Source organism: Camarhynchus parvulus, chromosome 3 (genome assembly GCF_901933205.1).
Source record: "Camarhynchus parvulus chromosome 3, STF_HiC, whole genome shotgun sequence".
Taxonomy (NCBI): domain Eukaryota; kingdom Metazoa; phylum Chordata; class Aves; order Passeriformes; family Thraupidae; genus Camarhynchus; species Camarhynchus parvulus.
The window spans coordinates 45687275-45707164 of NC_044573.1; the positions used below are offsets into that span (position 1 = coordinate 45687275).

The window sequence follows — 19890 nt, forward strand, 5'->3', positions numbered from 1 at the left end:
GCTGCATTATGCCTCTCTTGCTCCTAATTATTCAGCTCTCCAGTTTTCCTCCCTTGTTGGTTCTGTTCTGGTCACCACAATTAATTCCCATTTTTTAGTCCTGTGTTCACCTTCAACTCATTAGTTTTTGGCAGGTCTCCACTACTGTTTCAGCTCAGCATTTTGCAATTTAACTCATCACTATTGTAAGGCCCTTTTTCTTCCCCTTTGCTTTTCTAGGGTTGAAGGACTGCTTTCACTTGCTTCTTACAGAAGAATGGGTGAATATTTTACTGTTGTCAGGTAGGTGCCAGGGCATCTTCTGCCTCTCCCACCAGGCATTTTCCTTCACAGGCTGATCTGGGAGAACAAAACCATCTGAAGTGTGCAGCAGCACCATCAAACACTTCATGCTGTAGGCTTTAGAGCTGTTTTATGTACAAGGATGTTTGGGGAAAGAGGCTGAAGAACCCCAACTCTCAGATGAAAGCTTCAAGCTCCAACCAGTTGTTTTAAGGACTATTACAATTAATATCTCACGTAGGGGTTTTAAGCTTCTTGGGCAGAGCCAGGAGGCACTGACTGATGGCTTTTCCCTAGAAGACAAGAAATATGGTCCCTTCAGAGTGATTTTCTCTCTTGGTCCATTTTTCCTCAGCACATTTGTGGCCTCACTGACATTTTTAATTGGTAAATTGTCATGTAACCAAAGTTATACTGCAACTGTTCGGTTATTGTACAAACATGCCTTTATCTGAGATGATCTTAATTCTTGAAGTGGATCTTTCTTTAAATTTGGAAATGCAAATTTAGCTTTTCTCTGTGGGGAAGCAAAAGGAAGTTTGTGTCTACTTGGAGTTTCCAGCCCCAGTACTGTATCACTCACTGTCTGATGACAGTGATGAGGTGAAGTACCAGAAGATTGTAGACAAACCTTTTAAAAATCCTCTAGCAGTAGGATTGATTTTGTTTGGGCCAAGTTCACTCATATGTAACAGTGGAGTTGTATCACTTGGAGCAAGCTCAAATGAAACCTTAACACACCTCCCTGACTACTTTGACATCCTTATTAATAATGCCTGGTTTTACTTTAGAGACATCATGTTAAATCCTGTGCAAATACAGGGAAAGACAGCCATTCAATACAGACTTCATATTTCTTGAAAGGAAATGTCCTGGATTTGGCTAGGAAAGATCTCACTTTCTTCCTAGTAGCTGGTGCCGTGCTGTGGTTCGCATTTAGCATGAGAATACTGCTGGTAAGACACTGATGCTTTCGGTTTTGTGGAGCAGGCTTTACCCTAAGGGAAGGACTTTCCAGTTTCCCATGTTCTGCCAAGGAGCAGGTGCACAAGAAGCTGAGAGGGAGCATCCTGAGGACACCTGACTGACCTGGCCAAAGGGTGTTCCATGCCATGGAACACCATGCTCAGTACAGAAACTGGGGGAGTTGGTCAAGACAAGCTGATCACTGTTCGGGGGGCTGAGCATATGTCAGCAGGTGGTGAGCAATTGCATTGTGCATCACTTGTCTGTCTTGGGTGGAGCATTTTATTCCTTCCTCTCTTGCTCTCATTTTCATTAAGACTACTATTATTATTAATATAAATTATTTCAATTACTAATTTTTTATTATCTTAACCCATGAGTTTTTCTTTTTTCCTCTTTTTCTCCCAGTCCCACTGGAGGTTGAGGAGAGTGAACAAGCAGCTGCATGGTACCTAGTTTTTACCATCAGGAAAAAACTAGAATAAGTACAGAATGGGTTCAGGAATACCAATGCTCCATGACTTTTTATGGACCAGTTGGCGTTGCAAAGTGATTTGGAAAAAAAAAAAGAAAATATTTCTTAGGGTGAAGTTTCATGAAATGCCTAATGCTTGAATTTGAAACATTAGGTATTTGAAGGCAGTGATTCTTTGAAGCAGACAGTAGTACCTAATTAGTTAACTACTAAGGTGAAGGAGGCAATATACCAGTTGATGCAATTGGTGGCAGCAGGAGTTTGGAAATAAATATCTCTATTTGGCAGTGAGAAGTGAAGCAGAGCTCAGATTTCTGTGGATTGCCTGGCCCCAAGCTCATGTCTCAGAGCTCACATTTCTGTGGTAAAATTAAATCTCAGTTTAAGATCTGATTCAGTGCAGCTACTTACTAAAATTTATCTGGCCTCCCTAGGTTGTGAATATTTTGAGTTGACCTGCACGCAGCTCTTGCTAAGCTCTTGATAGGACCCAGCTCTGATGGAGTATTTCTATAAAAGCTTGTAGAATTGTGCTAACAAAACCAGAGACACTTTAAAGCAGTAATTGTCATCCTAGCTAGAAACCAGAAACACAGTGGCATATGAAAACAATGAACAAACATAAACCCCAAACTTCAGAAAACCTCAACTGAGCAGATTATAGGGAACAGCTATTAATGGATTTGTAATACATTTTGTACTGGGTTCACTCAGACTGCCTCTTTAAAGATGCTGCATTCCTAGTTGTGGCTGCACCAGGCTACTGACAGAGCTGGTGGAGAAGTGAGTGCTCCCTGCAGAAGGCAGCCCAGCTCCCTTCTGCCCAGAGCTGCTGTGCAACAGTCCTGTCCCTAATGGTACCAGTGCAGGTGGTTTTCCAATGCTCAATGAGATGTCTCTGGTATTAAGGCATTCAAGTTGATTGTCTCCTCATATCTATGACCATCCCACTTTGTGTGTGAGTGTTTAGGATTCAGTCTCTTTGAAACAAGATTCTCAATATCAAACCAAAGTCAGCATGACAGATGGTAGTAAAGTTGGCCGTCCTGAGTCTATTCTGTGCATTGCTAAAAAGGCTTGTTTGTCATGTGCACCCTACCATGCCCTGGAGGTATCAGCATTTTGTCATTTGACTTAGTTCCCATCCTTTTTTTTCTACTCTGAGATTCTGTCTCACTATCCTTACATCACCTCTATCAGTTGACAGTGCTCCTTCTTAGGCCAAGCAGATTTCTGGTTCCAGTTCAGATATAGCTTCAGGAGCTCCATATTTACTGTCTCACGGGCAACATCAACACACGCTCATAAGTCTGTCAACAGGTCTATGTGTGAATAAACTCAGCAGTGGACACACAACAGCATCCCCAGACAGAGCCCTGGAATTAAAATGACATCTTGCTCCTGCATTGCTACTGGAGCTTTACTGCAGAGACCACTCCCAAAGCACCACCTTTTCAGCTTAAAATGCTGCCTTGCGTCGCAAGTGACGGCAAGGAGAAAGAAGCACTGTCCTTCCTATTTAGCAAGTGTAGCCTTGTGTTCTCAGGCAGCTTTGCTCATGCCCATTCCTAGGGAAGTGCAGTCCAGTCCATCCGCTCTGGGGTAGCGGCTGAATCGCCGCTCAGACTGCGCTGTTACACAGCAGCAGGGCCTGGCTTAAACAAAGGTTTGCTTATGCCGTGGTGAGCAAGTGGGAAAGGTCTCTCTGCTGCTAGCTTGATAAAAAGAAAAGAAAAAGTAAATGATTATCAATAAAGTGCGTTTGATTAGGTGTCACTGAGAGAAAGAAAATGCCATTTTCATGTCACTTTTTAGAAAGCACAAGGTGTGTAACTTTTGGGGATCACTTTGCTCTTGGCTAATCTTCAGATTCAATATTAAAATCTCAAACTTCCCAAAGGAAAGAGATTCTGCATCTTTTAATGAAAGATAAAACAACAATATAAACATACACAAATTTACAGAGAAAGGATCAACTTTAATACATCTGGAGTAAAAGGTGTTCTTTTTTTAAATATGGTATAAAAATAAATGCAAGAAACATTAACAGAGAATATACAGACAACAGACAAAGACACAGGCTTTCTTTCTCAATGTGAATACATCAGTGAAATGAAACCTTCTGTGCTAATTTATTGTGCAATAAATGTGATGCCATATGTATATTTATTAATATATGCATTTTTTACATTTCTTCCAGTTTTTGATTGACGTATTTTTTTAATAAACTGTGCCTAGCAGAAGCTTTTTTTTCACTGTACTTGAGCTTGCAGAAAATAAAAAGACACAGATCCAGCTTGATATGAAGGAGGAAGTGAGCAGACAGTTTTCGAAATGGAGGCATCGAAAGGCTAGAGAGTCCCTCGGAGTCTGTAATGCCTTAGTATACACAAAAGAAAACAAGTCAGGTCCTTGCTCATGCAACATCTTGTTCTACTGTCCTCTGAGTCAGGCAATCAGTGAGCTACAAAGTATGTATAATGATTTGAGTCTGCTTCCATGCTACAAGGTGATCCTTTTAGTAGGACTGCACTAGACTGGTTAACCTCTTTGATGTGAGCGATTTCCCCTGAGGAAAAGATAAAAACAAAAAACAAAAACAGAAAACAGAGGCATGATCACTGCAAACCTGTTCATCAGCAACCACTCAGTGTTGCCACATCACTCTCAAATAGCTAGGGGCACCAACTGGAGTCTGTCAAATCTTAAACCACAGGAAGTCCTTACAATTAAGCACTGCCAGCCAGCCAGATTGTTTCATAGAATAAGCCAGCAAATTTAAAGGCCATTTTTGAGCAAGATTGCTTTTGGCTGATGAGAAACTGATGCTGAAGTTTTTGCTGTCAGTCACACCCAGAACTTGAAGGCTACCACAAGCAGGAGTGCATTGTGCTGCAAAGATGAATGTGCAAACTGCGGTAGCTCTGTCACAGAGGACAAAAAAGCTACTTTTGAGTTAAGGTAAAAAAGTAAGAGGCAGATTGCATATAGGTAGGAAAGCAGCTTTTCCATGAACATAGTTACAGGTTTGTTCAGACCATATTTACTATTTATAAGGAACATTGGTCAGGTATATTACACGTGACTGCATAACACTGCTTTGAAGGTGTTGGATTTTCACATTGTTCTTTTCCTCCTCATTCCTCCTGTTGCAAGGATGTAGTTTCAATTGTTTAATGAGTTCTTTTAATAAGGTGTAATGACTGTCCCATAAGAGCTAGGTCTACAGCATGAAGAAGATGGTGTGAGGTATGTCACTCTGGTATATTTCAGGCAGATTTGAGCTTTATACGAGCCAGACAGAAACCACAGAACAAGAATTAGCTCTCCTACAGCCACATAAAAGGAGTTAGCTCTCCAAATGCCATCCTACTGTGGCTCTGATCCAACAGAGGCAGAGCTGGCACAGCAAGCTGACATCACAGGCATACCCTGACAATGTAACACAAATATACCATAAAACATTAAATAGAAAATGGCTCTAACTCACCAGTTAGTTATTTAATACTTACATTTATTATATTGTTCATTTTAAGTGCCCAATTCAGAAATATCAAACTGGTTTCAAGGAGAATACAGTAAAAAATACTGTAACTATGGAGAGATGCTTCATTTTCTGCAGTAAATGAACATATTCTGCCATATCAATAAATTGTTAAGCCATCTGCAGCACTATAACTCAGTGGAATTACACAATTTAATGTCTATTGCCATTATCAATTAAATTTAAGCTCACAGGGATCTGTAAGTTGGTCTTGAGCATTAGCTCAAATGCAATATATCAGTGGGTCTTAATAAAAAGAAGAATAACTATTTTATTCTTTGTACTGTGAAATACAAGTTGAACAAATTAGGATGAATACTTCCCCTACAACATAATTTGAAAGGGAGCTCATGATTTGCACTGTTGGGTTAGACCGGTCATCCATCAGGTTCCCCATATCACCTGACAGTATTATTACCTACTTCTTTGAAAGATGGAAAGTCTCCTTCCTGGTGCTCTGTCTTCCCTGTATCTGCCACTTGCTATGCATATTAAGTTCACACCTTCTTGATACTTTCTAACCCTTAAGTGATGCTTTCCTCTAATGCAGCAGGCAAGCTGTTGTAGTGAGACATCTTTTCTTTTTAAATAGTCAAAAGAGCCTCAACAGCAGTGTGGCCTTGGAACACAATTTAAAATATTAAAAACATTTCTGAGATTAATGGTTTTTTTGACAATTTTGTTAGACAATTCAGGACTTTTGGTGCTAGACATAATCTCAGAAAATATTGAACATATGCTTATCTTTGCCTTTCATTAGGTTAGTTGCACTTAAGTTCGCAGATGTACAAGTCTGGCTACTTTCTGTAAACATGTATGAGTTCCTTTTAGTACTGAACTGCATAAGCCACTTAATTAAAATATTAAAACCAGGAGTTCTCAGTTTGTTAAAATTTGCTCAATACTACACTGGAAAGCAGCATAAACGCTTGTTGTGGTATAAAATCTGTGAAATAATTTATTATTATTATTATTATTTGCAACAACTATTTAGGAGTTTCAAAATTTCTGGAATTTCTAGATGGACCAAAAACAAATTCTAGCATCTCAGAAATGAATTATGTTATCACATAAATTAGAAAGTCCTGACATAAAATCAGGCCAAAAAGTAGTTATTAGTTGATCTGATTTGTGTGATTGTTTTCTACATATTGTTTGAATTTTCCCCTAGAGACACAGTAAGATGTCATGAGAATTTTTTTTTTTTTTGTGTGTTCCACATAACTTGCTCCCTTGATATTGCTGATCTTCGGATATTTTTTCTCCAAAGCCCTGCAGTGATCATTGGATCACTCCATGATGGCCCCTTCCTTCAACTTCCCTCCCTGCCTCAGAGAAACCTCCATCTGAACAACAATAACAACAACATATGGTCTTTTTCCACACCTTAGTAATTTATCACAAAGTTGGAAAAGTGACAGCCTAGAAGATACACCTTCCTTAAGAGATCTTCTTAAATGCTTATTCTGAATCATATTAAGTTTTCTGATTAGGAAAATAAGCTTTTAATACACAGGCCCAGATACAGAATTATCACATCTTCTTATTAGAACTGCAGGGACTTGTTATTTTCCACTTTATAAAAATATTCCTTTCAATCTCTGTTCCAGAGTATGCTTTCATTTTAGTTCTCTGTGGTAGAGTTTCATAATTACTGCTTTTAGGAGACTTCCAGATTTACTTAATTTACAGACTGATGTAAGGATCATCCATTGTGGGTCATAATTTAAGAACTGAGCCTATTTCTTTCAGATACAATGTTAACAACCTTTCCGTACGCCAGATTTTGATTTGGGAACCTGCATCTAACATGGCAGTTTTCAGAGCTGTAGCATATGAAGATGTTTCCTGTGCTAATGAGATTAAAGAAAATTGGGGGAGGGGCAAATCAGAAGTAGTAAATATTTATCTGAATAATGAAAAGGAGATCCTTAATATTTTCAATATATTCTTGCCATCAACATTTAGAAGCATATGGCTAAATTCTAAAGATGATTAGGAGTTTTTTGGCTGTATTAGTGCACTTTGGACAACTATTTAAGAACTTTACTAATAATGCAGATGCCAAAATGGAACCCTGCACACATACCCTGACAAGGGAGTCAGAGTACGAGAAGGCAGCACAGCACGTGGAGTGAACAAGTACATCTAAAAGTACAAAATCAATTGGCGTCAGCATTCAGTCTGTATTTGAACATACTAACTGCTTTACATCAAGTTTTCAGCTTTACTTCTAGTAAATTTAGGGGACAAAATTGTAAAGCTATGTACAGATGCTGCTAAATACAGTTGTGCTGACTGACCCATTTATGCAGCATGACACTAACACCTCAGATGATCCAGGAAAAAAGTCAGCAACAACCTCCTTACATATGCAACTTAAAATAAATCAATATGAAATGTCTACAAGCATTGGAGTTGAAATGTATGGTAGAGAAAGATCATGTCTTTTCCTTTTAGAAGATTAATTATCTTCCTTTCTACTATGCAACCTCCATTGTTCCTTTTTCATGTGTCTTTATTGCCAGTGCAGGTGCTACTCCCCAGGACCTATACTGGTAGCAGTAGAAAAGAGAAGTCCATGCATCTGATGGGGAAGGAGAGGTAGAGTCCCACTGTGAGCAAAATGAGATGTGAGGCAAGAAGCAGCCCTCCTTGGTCTCAGTGTTCCCCATCTGCTCATGTGTGAAACACCTGCAGCACACTCTCAGCTCAGCCAGATCAGCAGGGAAAGCTTCCAAGTGACATTGCAGGGCACTACACACAGAGCTAGGGGGTAAACAGCCCCTGACAGGAGCACATCTGGAGCAACATGGGAGAAGAAGCAGTAAATCCCTTTCATGGTGAGGCAGCCCTTGCTCTACCAGTGCAAGGGAATGGCTTCAGCACTGCTCTGGGGTTCAGAATTCTGCTTCATCTTCCACAGCAGCACAGGATGCTGCTGTCAGACATCTGTGCAGGTGTATTTCTCTTTCAGATGTGAGGAAGGGGACAAGGCTAATATTTACTGAATTTGGGGAACAAGTTGTCAGCACAGCTGCAGTGCTAAGTGGTTACATGTGCAGGGAAATCCTTCTGCCTCTGGCTGAGATTTGCAGCCTTTTGTTCCTTTCTCATTAGGGCCAAACTGTTTCCTGCAATGATCTGAAGCAGGAGGCAGTGGCTGAACAACTGCTTTCCTGTTTTGGCTCACTCCAAATCCAGTGACACCCATTTCTTTCTCCTTTTGCACTTTGCATTTACTGATGAGCTGCTCTCATTTGTGATTGACCTAAAACATTTTGCCAGATGGGGTAGTTTGAATTTGAATAACTATCTGAAATGTAGGTTTCCAACAAACTGATGCACAAGAAAATATTTTTTTAGTATGTTTGTCCTGGGCCTGACTCCTCAAGTTTCCATACCTCTCTGCAGTTCTCATTCCAGCAAATAGCCTAAGAATCAGGTAAATTTTTGTCAGCTGGAAAATGGCAGACACTGGCCCAGTACCTGCCCAGTCTGTGCTGGCTTCTCACTTGGATGACCCTGTAGGTGTTACACCTAAGCTCGTCTCTTCCAGCACGGAGCACAGCAGCTTAGCTCCAGTCACTGCAGAACAGCACAAGGAGGCCATTCCTCATTGGCATGTGCTTTATAATTTTCCTCTGTGGGCACAGTTCTTAAAAAAACTCCCTAAACTAGGGGTTTTTACAAATTAGTAGGCCAAAATAAAAATGTCAATTATTTATTTGCTCTTTTTGTTCAAATATGAATAAGACATCTCTTCCTGAAATGGAGAAGGCCTTCATTTCTACAATTAATTATTACTTTCATTCTTGCTTTGTATTTGTCAAATAAGTAGCTTTGTGATTTATATTTCTTCTGACTAACTAGTTTTTTTGTTTAATTTTGGGGAATAACCTGTAAGTAAATTCAGAATGAGATTCCAGAGCTAAAACTGTATTGAGTTTCTTGGATAATGCTATACTTGAGGAAAATCTAGCCCTTGTCAGGGTTTCAGGACTAGATAGACTTTTGGTCTGGCACAGTAGGGTACACAAGTTTTACCTATTCATATAGTAAAATTTATTGATTAACAGATGAAATTGATTATTTATGTGCTTTGTTCCTCTATAAAAGGGATCGATTTTAACCTGAAAAGACATTACACTTGTTTAAACATCTAGAAAGTCTATGACCCATTGATAAGAACTGAGGAAGCTACTTTTATAAGTTTTAATTTCCATCTCTAGGCAGTAATTCACAATGTCACGTTAAGTGACATTGGATTTGAACTTGGTGAAAACATGCTCTGTTCAATGGCCTTTGCATTTCAAATGTCATGCATGAAATGGTCTATTGCTACTGCTTTGGAGGGGAAAAAATCAAAGGACTCTGGTCAGCAAGTTCTTCCAGGTAAGTGGGACAAGACAGGTGGAAAGAATTAAGGTAATATAAGATATCATGGTTTCAAACTCAGAATTATGAAGTGGGGTCTTGTTTATGAGGTTATGAGTGGAGATAAGTATAGTTTGATCGTTTACTAATTTAATACATGAACTGAACTTGGTCTGTTTTGTACTGGCTGTATTTCCCTAAGACCTCACAAACATACAAGCACCTCTTTTTTTGTGTGTTCTGTATAACTGTGCATGGACAGATGAAATGCTAACACTGATGGTGGTGTCTGGAGTCCTGGCACCAATGCATGAGGATGGAGTGGCTCCCCCACAGCTCTAAGGAGGGAGGCTACCCCTTCTCGCCTCAATAACTGAGTATCTGGTGGGACAATAAAATTTGCATGGGATGGAAATTAAATTAATTCGTTCCCCTTGTAGAGCAGGTCCCTTTGTCTCAAGGGTTTCCAGACCAGCAATCACAGCTAAGCACCAGGCTGGGGCTCTAGTTCTGCTCAGTCTGCCACTGTCACAAGTCCTTCACACACATGAGAAATTACAGACAAAATTGTTCCTTAAAGAACCTCTTTGCCCCCATTACCAGTGTATATTCACCTACTTTTCCCCTTGTAATTTAGATATTAGCAGTTGAGGTACATTTGCTGAGCTTTTTAAAATTTAATGTTTAATTTTTTTAATAGTTTTTTTCCCCATGTGAATTCTTCAAAGAATTTGAGTTTTTAAATGTCACAGAAACTGCTGGTTTTGGTCTCTCTACTGCTTTAGCATGAAGTGAGATCCTCCTGCTCCATCACTTAGATCTTTAACTTCCCTAGTCCCTCTGGGGAGCTGCAGGTGACTGGACTTTTATTAGTCTCAAAGAGAAAGCTGAGGGGCTGAGCTAGGCAGGGGGGAGCCCAGAGCAGTGTCACTGCTCTCTGTGCCTCTGACTCAAAGCTGTGACACACTTGGTTGCCCGTGTTACTCCACCTATCTGATGGCTTCATCCCAGTAGTGCTGCAGTGTCTGTGCTCTGTATTGTCACACAGTACCCAGGAGTGTAAGTGAGGCAGACCAAGGACAGCTAGAGTTACTACTCAGATACAAACTATAAAATGTTCAGTAATAAATATTACATGTAGCAAATGCCAGCTTGCTATTCTGTATATTTTATGTAAATGCAGACCTGTTTCTAAGGCTAACCATATTTTCTGCTGCAGACTGTTGAAGGCATTAGCAATTTTGCACTATAAAATCTACAGAGTAGCTAATTAGTCAGCTTTTAAACTGAGCATTTAGACCTTTCATGAACTGCACAAGCTTACTGAAAATTTTCTGGAAAGGAAACCCTTCAATGACAAATAAATGCAGAGCTGAGCCTAGTGTATAGCTCCACTTCTATTTTTTTCTCTATCAGACTAAAATAATGACTCATTATAATAGCTTATTTCCATGTAATTCATGAAATAGTACAGAGTAATTGCCCTCTACAAAGTTTCTAAAGTTTCTAGTTTAACAAATGCTTTCTATAGCAAGTGTAACCCAATTTAGTTTAACATTGATCAGGAGCCTCCTAGAGTCAACACATCAGATAATGAATTACAAGTCCATCTGTTCAGACTGTGTCCCTAGACACAGCCAAGGTTACTGTGTTTTTATTAAACACTTCAAATGGAAGAAACTGAGGTCTAATTTAGTTTAATACAAATATATTGATATAATATAAATATATTTGATATAACTGAGGAAAAAAAAATCCAGTGAAAATTAGTCTAAATATTGCAAACCATCAGAGAAGAGAAACTGTAATTTTCATCTCAATAAATCAGAGATGATAGCATTTATCCAGGTTGCAGAAGACCCTTTTCACACCTATCTTCCGTATTAATCAGTAGAACAGATCTATTCCACAGTCCCTTAGTTCACAGTAGATCAAGTTAATCTGTACAGTGTAGAATATTCTGAGAAATGTTTCCCTCATCCCTGCTGTTTGGAACCACTGTACCAAGATAGATAATTACAAATTATAAACTCATCACGACCAAGAACAAGAGTGGAAGAACAAGGATGTCTGTTGCAAAGAGGTCCTGAGGAAGTGGTAGGAAGTGGTTGACATGAATTCAGTCATCTTGGAAAAAAGGTTTGCATTTGAGCATCCTGATGCTCTGGATTAATTTGCAAGCCTGAGAGCTGTCAGTCTAATAGAGATTATAGATCTAGCAGTGACATGTTTTTCTTTCATACCTCACCTGACTTGACAGACTCCACCCAGGTTAACAGGTAGTAGTTGGAAAAAAATCAAAACCACAGATTTTATTTCAGAGCTTGCTCTGTGAAAAAGAAAAAAAATCCTCCTCTTCTACCAAACTACTATGTCCAGAAATCCTCTTTTCCATTTGTAGTTCACAGCTGGTGTATTGGGCCTGCCTTGCATCTCTGGCATGCTGCTATTCTGGTACTTCTGCCCTGAGATTAGCAGGATGAAAATTGGGCATGGCTGCAGGGCACAATGCTCCCATGTTTGTGCCCAGAACTGCTGGTTTGTCTGTAAGGCTGCTCTGGGAGGGATTTCAGCATCTCCCAGTCTTGTCCTTTCATTTTCCCTTTCTGCACTGTATTCCCGACCCCTCTGCCTGCAGCTTGCTATTTCCCCCCTCATGGCCACCTGTTTGCACAGTGTTTACCACAGCCAATTCCTGACCCCTGGGCTGCTCAAAATGCCATGAATAAATGTAACACTGCAGCTTGCCATGCACTGTGACTGGGAAAAAGTCTAGCTTGCAGAGGTCTGTATGTGTTACCCACTCTATGCACTCTCTTTTACAGACTTTTTATTAATACGGAACTTCCTACTGAATTATAATGGAGTTACCATGTATAGTGTTATCAGGTACAATGTTGTTTTATAGATCCAACCTGTTTAGACAACACACAAATCACACTGCAACATGCTATGGCAACACCACCATGCAAAACATAGGGGTTTTTGTTTCAAACATTGGGATAGTTTCCTTTGTAGCTGTTTATTTACTTTTAGTGTCCTTTACTGACTTTGTCCCATTGAATCCAAATTTCTTCCTGATTACAGTGGATTCAAAGTATATTACAGGAAGCCTTTACCTATAAGAAAGTAGTTAAAGAATTACTGTTTTGTTTTTAAAAGTGAGATATTCCCACAGCCTCACAAAACTTTCACTGCATTTTTTTTCTTTTTTTTTTTGATTACTGGAAAGTATATATGTATTTTTTAAATACTTGAGGTAATACTCTTGAGCCTCATTACAGGGAAGACAGTTTCTGACAACTGCTTCTCCTTCCCTAGAAACTGAAAAAACAAAAACCATGATCTTTGCTGAAAGCTCTCATTTTGTTCATTTCAACACACACAGCTCCACTAACCAGGTCACAGAAAAAGCCACTGACACACACACACACACACACAGAGCAGCATCACCTGCACAATTCAACAGACAATGCAGACAAACTCGAGTATAATCCAAGATCTTTCTACCTCTTTTCATAACAGGTTAGTGCTCGCCCTCAGTGTTGGTGTACAGTTTTTATGGCATGGAAAAATAGGGATGTTTCTGCCCTACAAAAATAAATGCGTTGAATTCTTTAGTTGGAACTTTCACAATGTAAAAGGAAAAAAAATCCCAAAGAAACTGGATAAGTAAAAAGAATCCTAAGTATCATGAAATTAGTGGATCTTCTGGCAGGTGGCAAAAGAATGCCCAGACAAAATCTACCAGCCTTCATTTTTTTTGCCTTTGAGAAATAGCTTTTGAAAGTTATACATTGAAAAGAAAAAAAATCAGTTCTTTTACTCCATTATGAAAATGAATCCAAATCAAACCCTTGTACATAAACAGCACGAATACTGTGGTCCTGTAGAAGCTGTTAGACATTAAGGAAGATGGGAAAATTAATATTGTTTGTTTTTCCCTGTGCCCAATTGAAAAAACAGGGACAAATTTTTTTTAAGTAAAATAAAAAGAAGACAGGATGCAAATCCAATATATTCAACTGTTTTAGACTTAGTATTTTAGAAGGCACCAGAAAAAGAAACAACATCAAGCATGTTTTCACAGATTCTTTACTGAAGTTATAGGGGGGAAAAAAGTGACTAGTTTCATGCTTCCTAATGCAAAAAGCATGGCTCCCAAAGGTCCATTCCTCCATGTGTGACTACTGAGATCAGTGGGAAAGGGACTAGGGAGGAGGGGTTGTAATGAAAGCACATTATAAAGCTGTCATTCCCAGGAAAATTCACAAGCTGTGATGAATACACTTTTAACCACCAAGTTAGAGAAGCAAAAGGGAAAGTAGGGATCAGTGAGGGGAAGGGAAGAAGGATGTCCCATCAGGCTTACTAGTCTTCCGAGGCAACAAACTTACCACATTGCGTGTGAATTTCTCAAAAGATGTTCGACGATCCAGAGTGTTTTCCAACTTAAATTTGAAATAAATAAAACAAAAGAAACAAAAAGAAAAAGGAGGGGGAAAAGAAAAGCAAGAACAATGGAGTAGAAAAGGAGGTTTGATGTAACAATGGACTGCAAAACAAAGTTTGTATAAATCAGGAAGCAAACACAGGTGTGAGGCTGTAATGGGACTTGGCAAAACAGGAGATGGGCAAAACAGATACAGCGCTAGACAAAAGTAATTTTTCATGGGGATCAAACTGGTTTGAATTTAAAGAAAAACTGAAAGTAAAAAGAAATAATGAAGTGCACATCTCGTGTTAATGAACTGACATTCACAAACTTAAGGACTTCACACGGACAGTTGAAGCTTTCTGGTATTTTCAACATCTCTCTCTATATTGGATCTTCAGAAATCAACGTTTGAACAAAAAACAAAATCACACAGTACTTTCATATAATTTTAGGTTGTCATTATTAACAATAGAATGCTTCGGTGTTAGTAACTACCTTGGTCCAGTAACAATCGGGGCCCCGATTTTGCAAGGCACAGGGCTCCCAGCTGATTCTAGGAGATTACTGTTTAGAGCCCACTAATAGAATTATTTATCATCATGGAAATCTGCATTGTACAAGCTGCTCCACATACCCTGGGCTGTGGCTATTCAGAACCCATTCTATAACTGGACTTTTCTAAGAAAATATTACATACCAAGACATGAACCTCTGTTTGCGAAAGTGTGATATGATCAGTCTTTCAAGTCAGATTCCTAGCCTACTCAAAACTATTCATGTAGTAATAGGGACAGAAACAAAATTGGGAAGCCCCTATATTTATAGTTGAAGTTAGAAGTTATTCATATGAATAAGATTGTTTCTAAACACATTCTGGAGCTTTCATAGGTGGAATAAAGAGAACAACAATTATTACATAAGCAAACTTGCAAACATGAAAGACTATTCTTCTGGGATTTTATTTTATTTTTTTTAATGTATTTGTAAAGCACTTTGCAATTTAAGGTGCTTCATAACAGAGAAAACAGTACAATATGGGATGTAAAAATAAAAATAATTTTTGCTAGATTAACTTATTGAAACATGCCCGCATGCAGGATATATACACATATATGTATATTGAACTCCTGTGTGTATGTGACCCTCCAAAAACGCCAAGCTGGTCACCTACCAGATATCCAGTTGCACTGGCACAGGGGAGAGAAGACTGAGTATTGTTGCAAACATAACCACTGCTTTGCACAGTGGCAAGACAAAGGCAAGATGGACCAATACCTTTTTCTTGGCCTGTAGCAGCTCCTGGTAGGCACTGGATCGTATAAAACGAGGATAAGAATCACTTTTCATCAGTTTGTAAATGTGCTCCTGAAAAAGAAAGGAGGAGCTGTTACTGCCATAGAAGAGGACACATGTAAAATGGGAGGCAGCCACATGTTTTGGCCATGGAATGTACACCAGGTAGCATTACTATGAATATGAAGTATTATAGGATAGCAGGTTTCAGCTCTGAAGTGAAGGCTGAATTGCTTTCTATTCTTAAAGCAATTCAGCTTTAAGAATCCCATCCATTTCTTATGTATAATTACAAAATACAACTTTAATTTATTGACCAAATTTTCCAGTACAAAACTATTTTCTAAGAATTGATAACTGAGTCCTAGCTTCAGGTCCAACTTCAAACCTCTCTTACATTAGTTAGTTTAGCAAAGTGATGAAATTAATAACTGTGGGTCCTTCCTCATCAGATTTTCTGAATTAGTTTCTGGAGATACTCATGTGATTTCAGAATCTAAGAGGTTTTCAATTCAGCACCACAATTAATGCTTATGTTACTGAGGATTTCCACTGGCTACTCTTGACAAAATCCTTCGACAGGTGTTTAGTCTGCTCTCCGGTTAACAATATAAAAAGGAAAACACATATGTAATTTGAAAAACAGTTCCAGGCTAATCTAATTTTCAAGATATTAATTCTTCAGAGGCATATGAATATTTGGAAACCCTTCTTCAGAAAATAAATTACAAGAGCAGCTTAAAAACTTAATTTTGGAGCATTCTAATTCCTGAAAAAGATGAAAAACAAAAAATCTGTGATGTAAAACACTTGATAATTCTAGTTCTGATGATACGCTAGAGAAAAGATTTGTAGAAAAAGACGCCAGAACAGAAAATACTCTCAAAAATATTTTTTAAAAATCCTGAATGATTATCTATTCTGTCATTATCTATTTTCATGGACTTTTTGTTTTATTCAGATTCTATTTTTTACTGTAGGAAACCTGTAGCACAGCAATTGGGAAAAAACAGCAAACAAACTGGAAAAAAATACTGTTTCTCAGCTTGGTAGTGCCTAAAATTAGTGAACACAAAAAAAGCCAAAACAAAAAAAAAAAAGCCCCAAACAAAACTCCCCACCTTGTCTGAAAATTAAGGCAAGGTAAAATTAGAACTGATGTTTAATTTTTGCTGTATTAGAAACCGTAAAAGTTATTCTAAATGTCTTTGTATTTCTTACAGTAAGCAGAGAAATTCTGATGTATATTCAAAATTTAGACTGGTTTATATGGGGAAGGTTTTTTTTCACTCAGTGTCTGTGAAAGCAGACAATGCAGTCAACAGAGAGCAGAAAGTGGTGATGAGAATTAAAATTTAATTTCTGTACAAGAAATATGCCTATAAAAGCAAGAATAAATTGGGCTGTATTAGTATTGGTAATGTACAAGTTAGCCAGGGACACATTAATGCACATATTTAGCACAGATGGGCTATTTTTACTTATGTGTCCCATTTTACCTATCTGCATTTGACATGGAGTTTCATCTTCTATGTTTCCAGTCCAGAAATGCTTTTAATACATTTTTAACCCCAATTAAATGACCCACCAACTGCCAGAATGGCACACCAGCAGTCTCCTTCCCAGCTGGCAGGCCAAAAAAGGCTTGTTGCAGAGGCAGAGCCCTATCCCTGACAAAACCCTCCACCTCAGGTGGGACACTAAAGTTCCTAAAGTTTCAAGTAAGAACACAGCAGGTGCAGCCTGTCCCTTTTCCACAGAAATTGAGGCTTCCAGGTTTAAGGTTTTGTGCTGAACTGGATTAAGCAGAGGTCCTCTCCAGGTGGCAAAGTCCTGCTTGCATAAACACTGAATATTCCATGTCTTTCATAAATGAAGGGAGATCTGGCAGTAAAAGGGTATTGAAATTTTACACTTATTACAAAAAAAATGGATACTGGCAAGGAATTTAAATGTCAATTACTCACTCAACTGCAAAGACAATTTTTTTAAAAACCTTTAATGTTGCTCTATTTTTTACTTTTGCCATTTATGTCTTTGCTATACACTGCATTCTTAAATCTCCAGGGGTCAGCAGGTGCAAGCAAATATTGTATGTTTGGTTTAATGCAGAGTACTTCAAAACGGTGGCTATGACATAGGGTCTACTGAAAATTCTATTGTTTCTTCATAGGTTGCAATTCTCATAATGGAAAAATTAAAAGGAGGTAAAATTATTCCCCTTCAAGTTTACGGCAGAGGCATTCTCCCAAAAAGTAGGAAGCCTCAATTCAATTCCCTTTTCTCCTTCATGGGCCCTGTAGCAGCATCTCCTGACTCCCAAGATCATGACCTAATAATCAAACTGCAGGAAATTCTGCAGGGATATGATCTCAATCTCCTCTTTTGATACCATTTCACTTTGCATTAATAATTAAATTTTCATCACTGGGCTGCTGATGAAAATGGAGGATGATACCCGTTCTGCTACTTTTACTGTGAATCAAATTATTTTCTATTGCTTTTCTCAGAAGTCTTCAGAGATTAAATATTAAATTATAAGTCACAGGAAGTGTTGCATTTAATACAGAAGTACTTCATATTTTCTTCACTACATGCTTTCCTCTATTCAAAGTCCACCTGAAAACTCTATATCAAGCACAGAAGTTTCAAGAACTTCATATGCCTCATGAAAGAAAGAGTGTTACACATTTGCATTGCCAAAATGGCATTTTAGGAAACAGGGCACCATAATTTAATTCCCAAATACATCTCATTTTTGTGTATAGATTTCACCAGCCAATATTCCATTTCAGATGTCCATAAACACAATTGCAAACTGACCTGAGCATCTTCAAATGTGTATCTTCCAGGTTCCTTCACATTCTGAGTGGTTTTGTCATAACTTTTTGAATCTAGGTTGATGGCGCTGGGTGCACCTGGAGCAAGAAATTCTTGCCAGATTTCTTGGACGCGAGCAGGAACTTCACGGATTGGCCTCTTCTTCAGGTCTTCTACTGCTAACCAGAACCTAGGGCACAACACAGCACCTTGACTTCCAGCTCAGATTAACCACTAATGAAGTGCCCACATTCTTCCTTGCTCTTAAAAAGGAAATTAAGTAACTGAAGTTTTCATCTAGACATGCTAAAATAAGTAAAAGTTGAGTGATTTTATGTTGGGATCAGCATTCTGGTGACCTGTCTCAAGGCAATCAATCCACCCAGGGAAGCAATTTTTAGAAGGCTCTTCATGGGATAGATAGGAAATCCTTCATTACTTATGTATGGGTAACGTGCTTGCAGGAAGAGTCCAGATTTAGCTAGAATTAAACTGACACTTCATTTTGGCTGAACCACAAGGACTTATATTACTTATAAACTAACTGCTATTTGACATTCTTTCAAAAACTAATCATTTATATTCTTGCTATCTACATGAATCTCTGAGTTCTATTAAATCCTAAACCATGCAACTAATTTTGTTACTCAGAAATCATGCACACATTGAAAAAGCATTTCTTTTGTTAATTATAATTTAATTTCTCTTTTCAGCATTCCATTTACATTCATATTCTTGCTAAAAATGCTGAATGGAATTGCACATTCTCTCTTCTGCTGCTGAGCAAACCAACATTGAGCAGCCAAACGTAGTGCAGCCAGTTCACTGTATCCTCATTCAGTCTGGAACAAGATCACTAAAAAGGTCCTGAGCACTTTATAATCATGGCTAACTAGCTGTAAGCTTTATTTCGTTATTTCTTTTATCGGTGTTCAGACTCTCTCATGGCACAAAATAATCCTAAATTAATTCAGGATCCCATTCTTAGACATGGTTCAGACCACTTAGTTCTTCCCCAAATCCAAGAGCTCAGCTAAAGTCTGACTTTGGCAAACATGCAGTATATACCATTGCAACTTTTCATTATTGTTCTGACACAGCTGATCCTATGAAACAGATAAGCTGAGCCTTGAAGTGATTTAACTTTGAAATCAGCTGGATTTTCCAAGGCTCACAAATAAATTGGGTACACCGTGTGGTTTGCACCCTGCTTACACTGTGAGATCAGCTTAAGCTCTCTTAGCTGAGTTCAACAAGGATGGGATAGGAGAGAACAGTGACACTCTCCTCAGACCCCCAAGAAAGCAAAACGACACCACCCTCAATCCAAATTCTCATTTAATTACTGCAGAAAACTTAAGAGATAATAGGAAAGCATAGCAAACCTTATAGTACTCTTGCTATAGGATATCCTTCACTTCCTCTCAGGAAGCAATTATCCTCCATAGTCCTGTTTTCAAATTTCTTTGTAGCACAAATGGAAGGAGCCTGTGTTCATTTTCCACAAGCCAGCATTGTTAGCTTCAGGCTACCAAGAAGACTATTTTAGGTATTGCTACAACCTTCAATTTCAATAGTACATAAGCACAATTTTTTCATCTAAGATTCTCCAAGAGACAGAGAAGCAATATTGTCCCAGTTTTGCAAATATGTTCCTCATGTAATAATGTACAGTGGTTTCTCCAAGGTCACAAA

The 19890-nt window shown here is 38.5% G+C and overlaps 1 protein-coding gene across 4 annotated transcripts in view; it reads right to left on the bottom strand.

The window, feature by feature from the left end:
- Positions 1-3627: 3627 nt before the first annotated feature.
- RGS7 (regulator of G protein signaling 7) overlaps positions 3628-19890 on the bottom strand; it is a 243269-nt gene continuing 227006 nt past the window's right edge. For 2 of the 4 annotated variants that reach the window (XM_030944612.1, XM_030944611.1), the window contains 3 exons: positions 18199-18385; positions 15358-15447; positions 3628-4102 (listed from right to left, as the gene is read on the bottom strand). In XM_030944612.1, the coding sequence (XP_030800472.1) occupies positions 3944-4102; positions 15358-15447; positions 18199-18385 (436 nt within the window). In that variant the 3' untranslated portion in view covers positions 3628-3943. Of the gene's footprint in view, positions 4293-13154; positions 15448-18198; positions 18386-19890 lie in introns of all 4 variants that reach the window. The other 2 variants (XR_004060577.1, XM_030944613.1) reach the window with 2 other exon arrangements.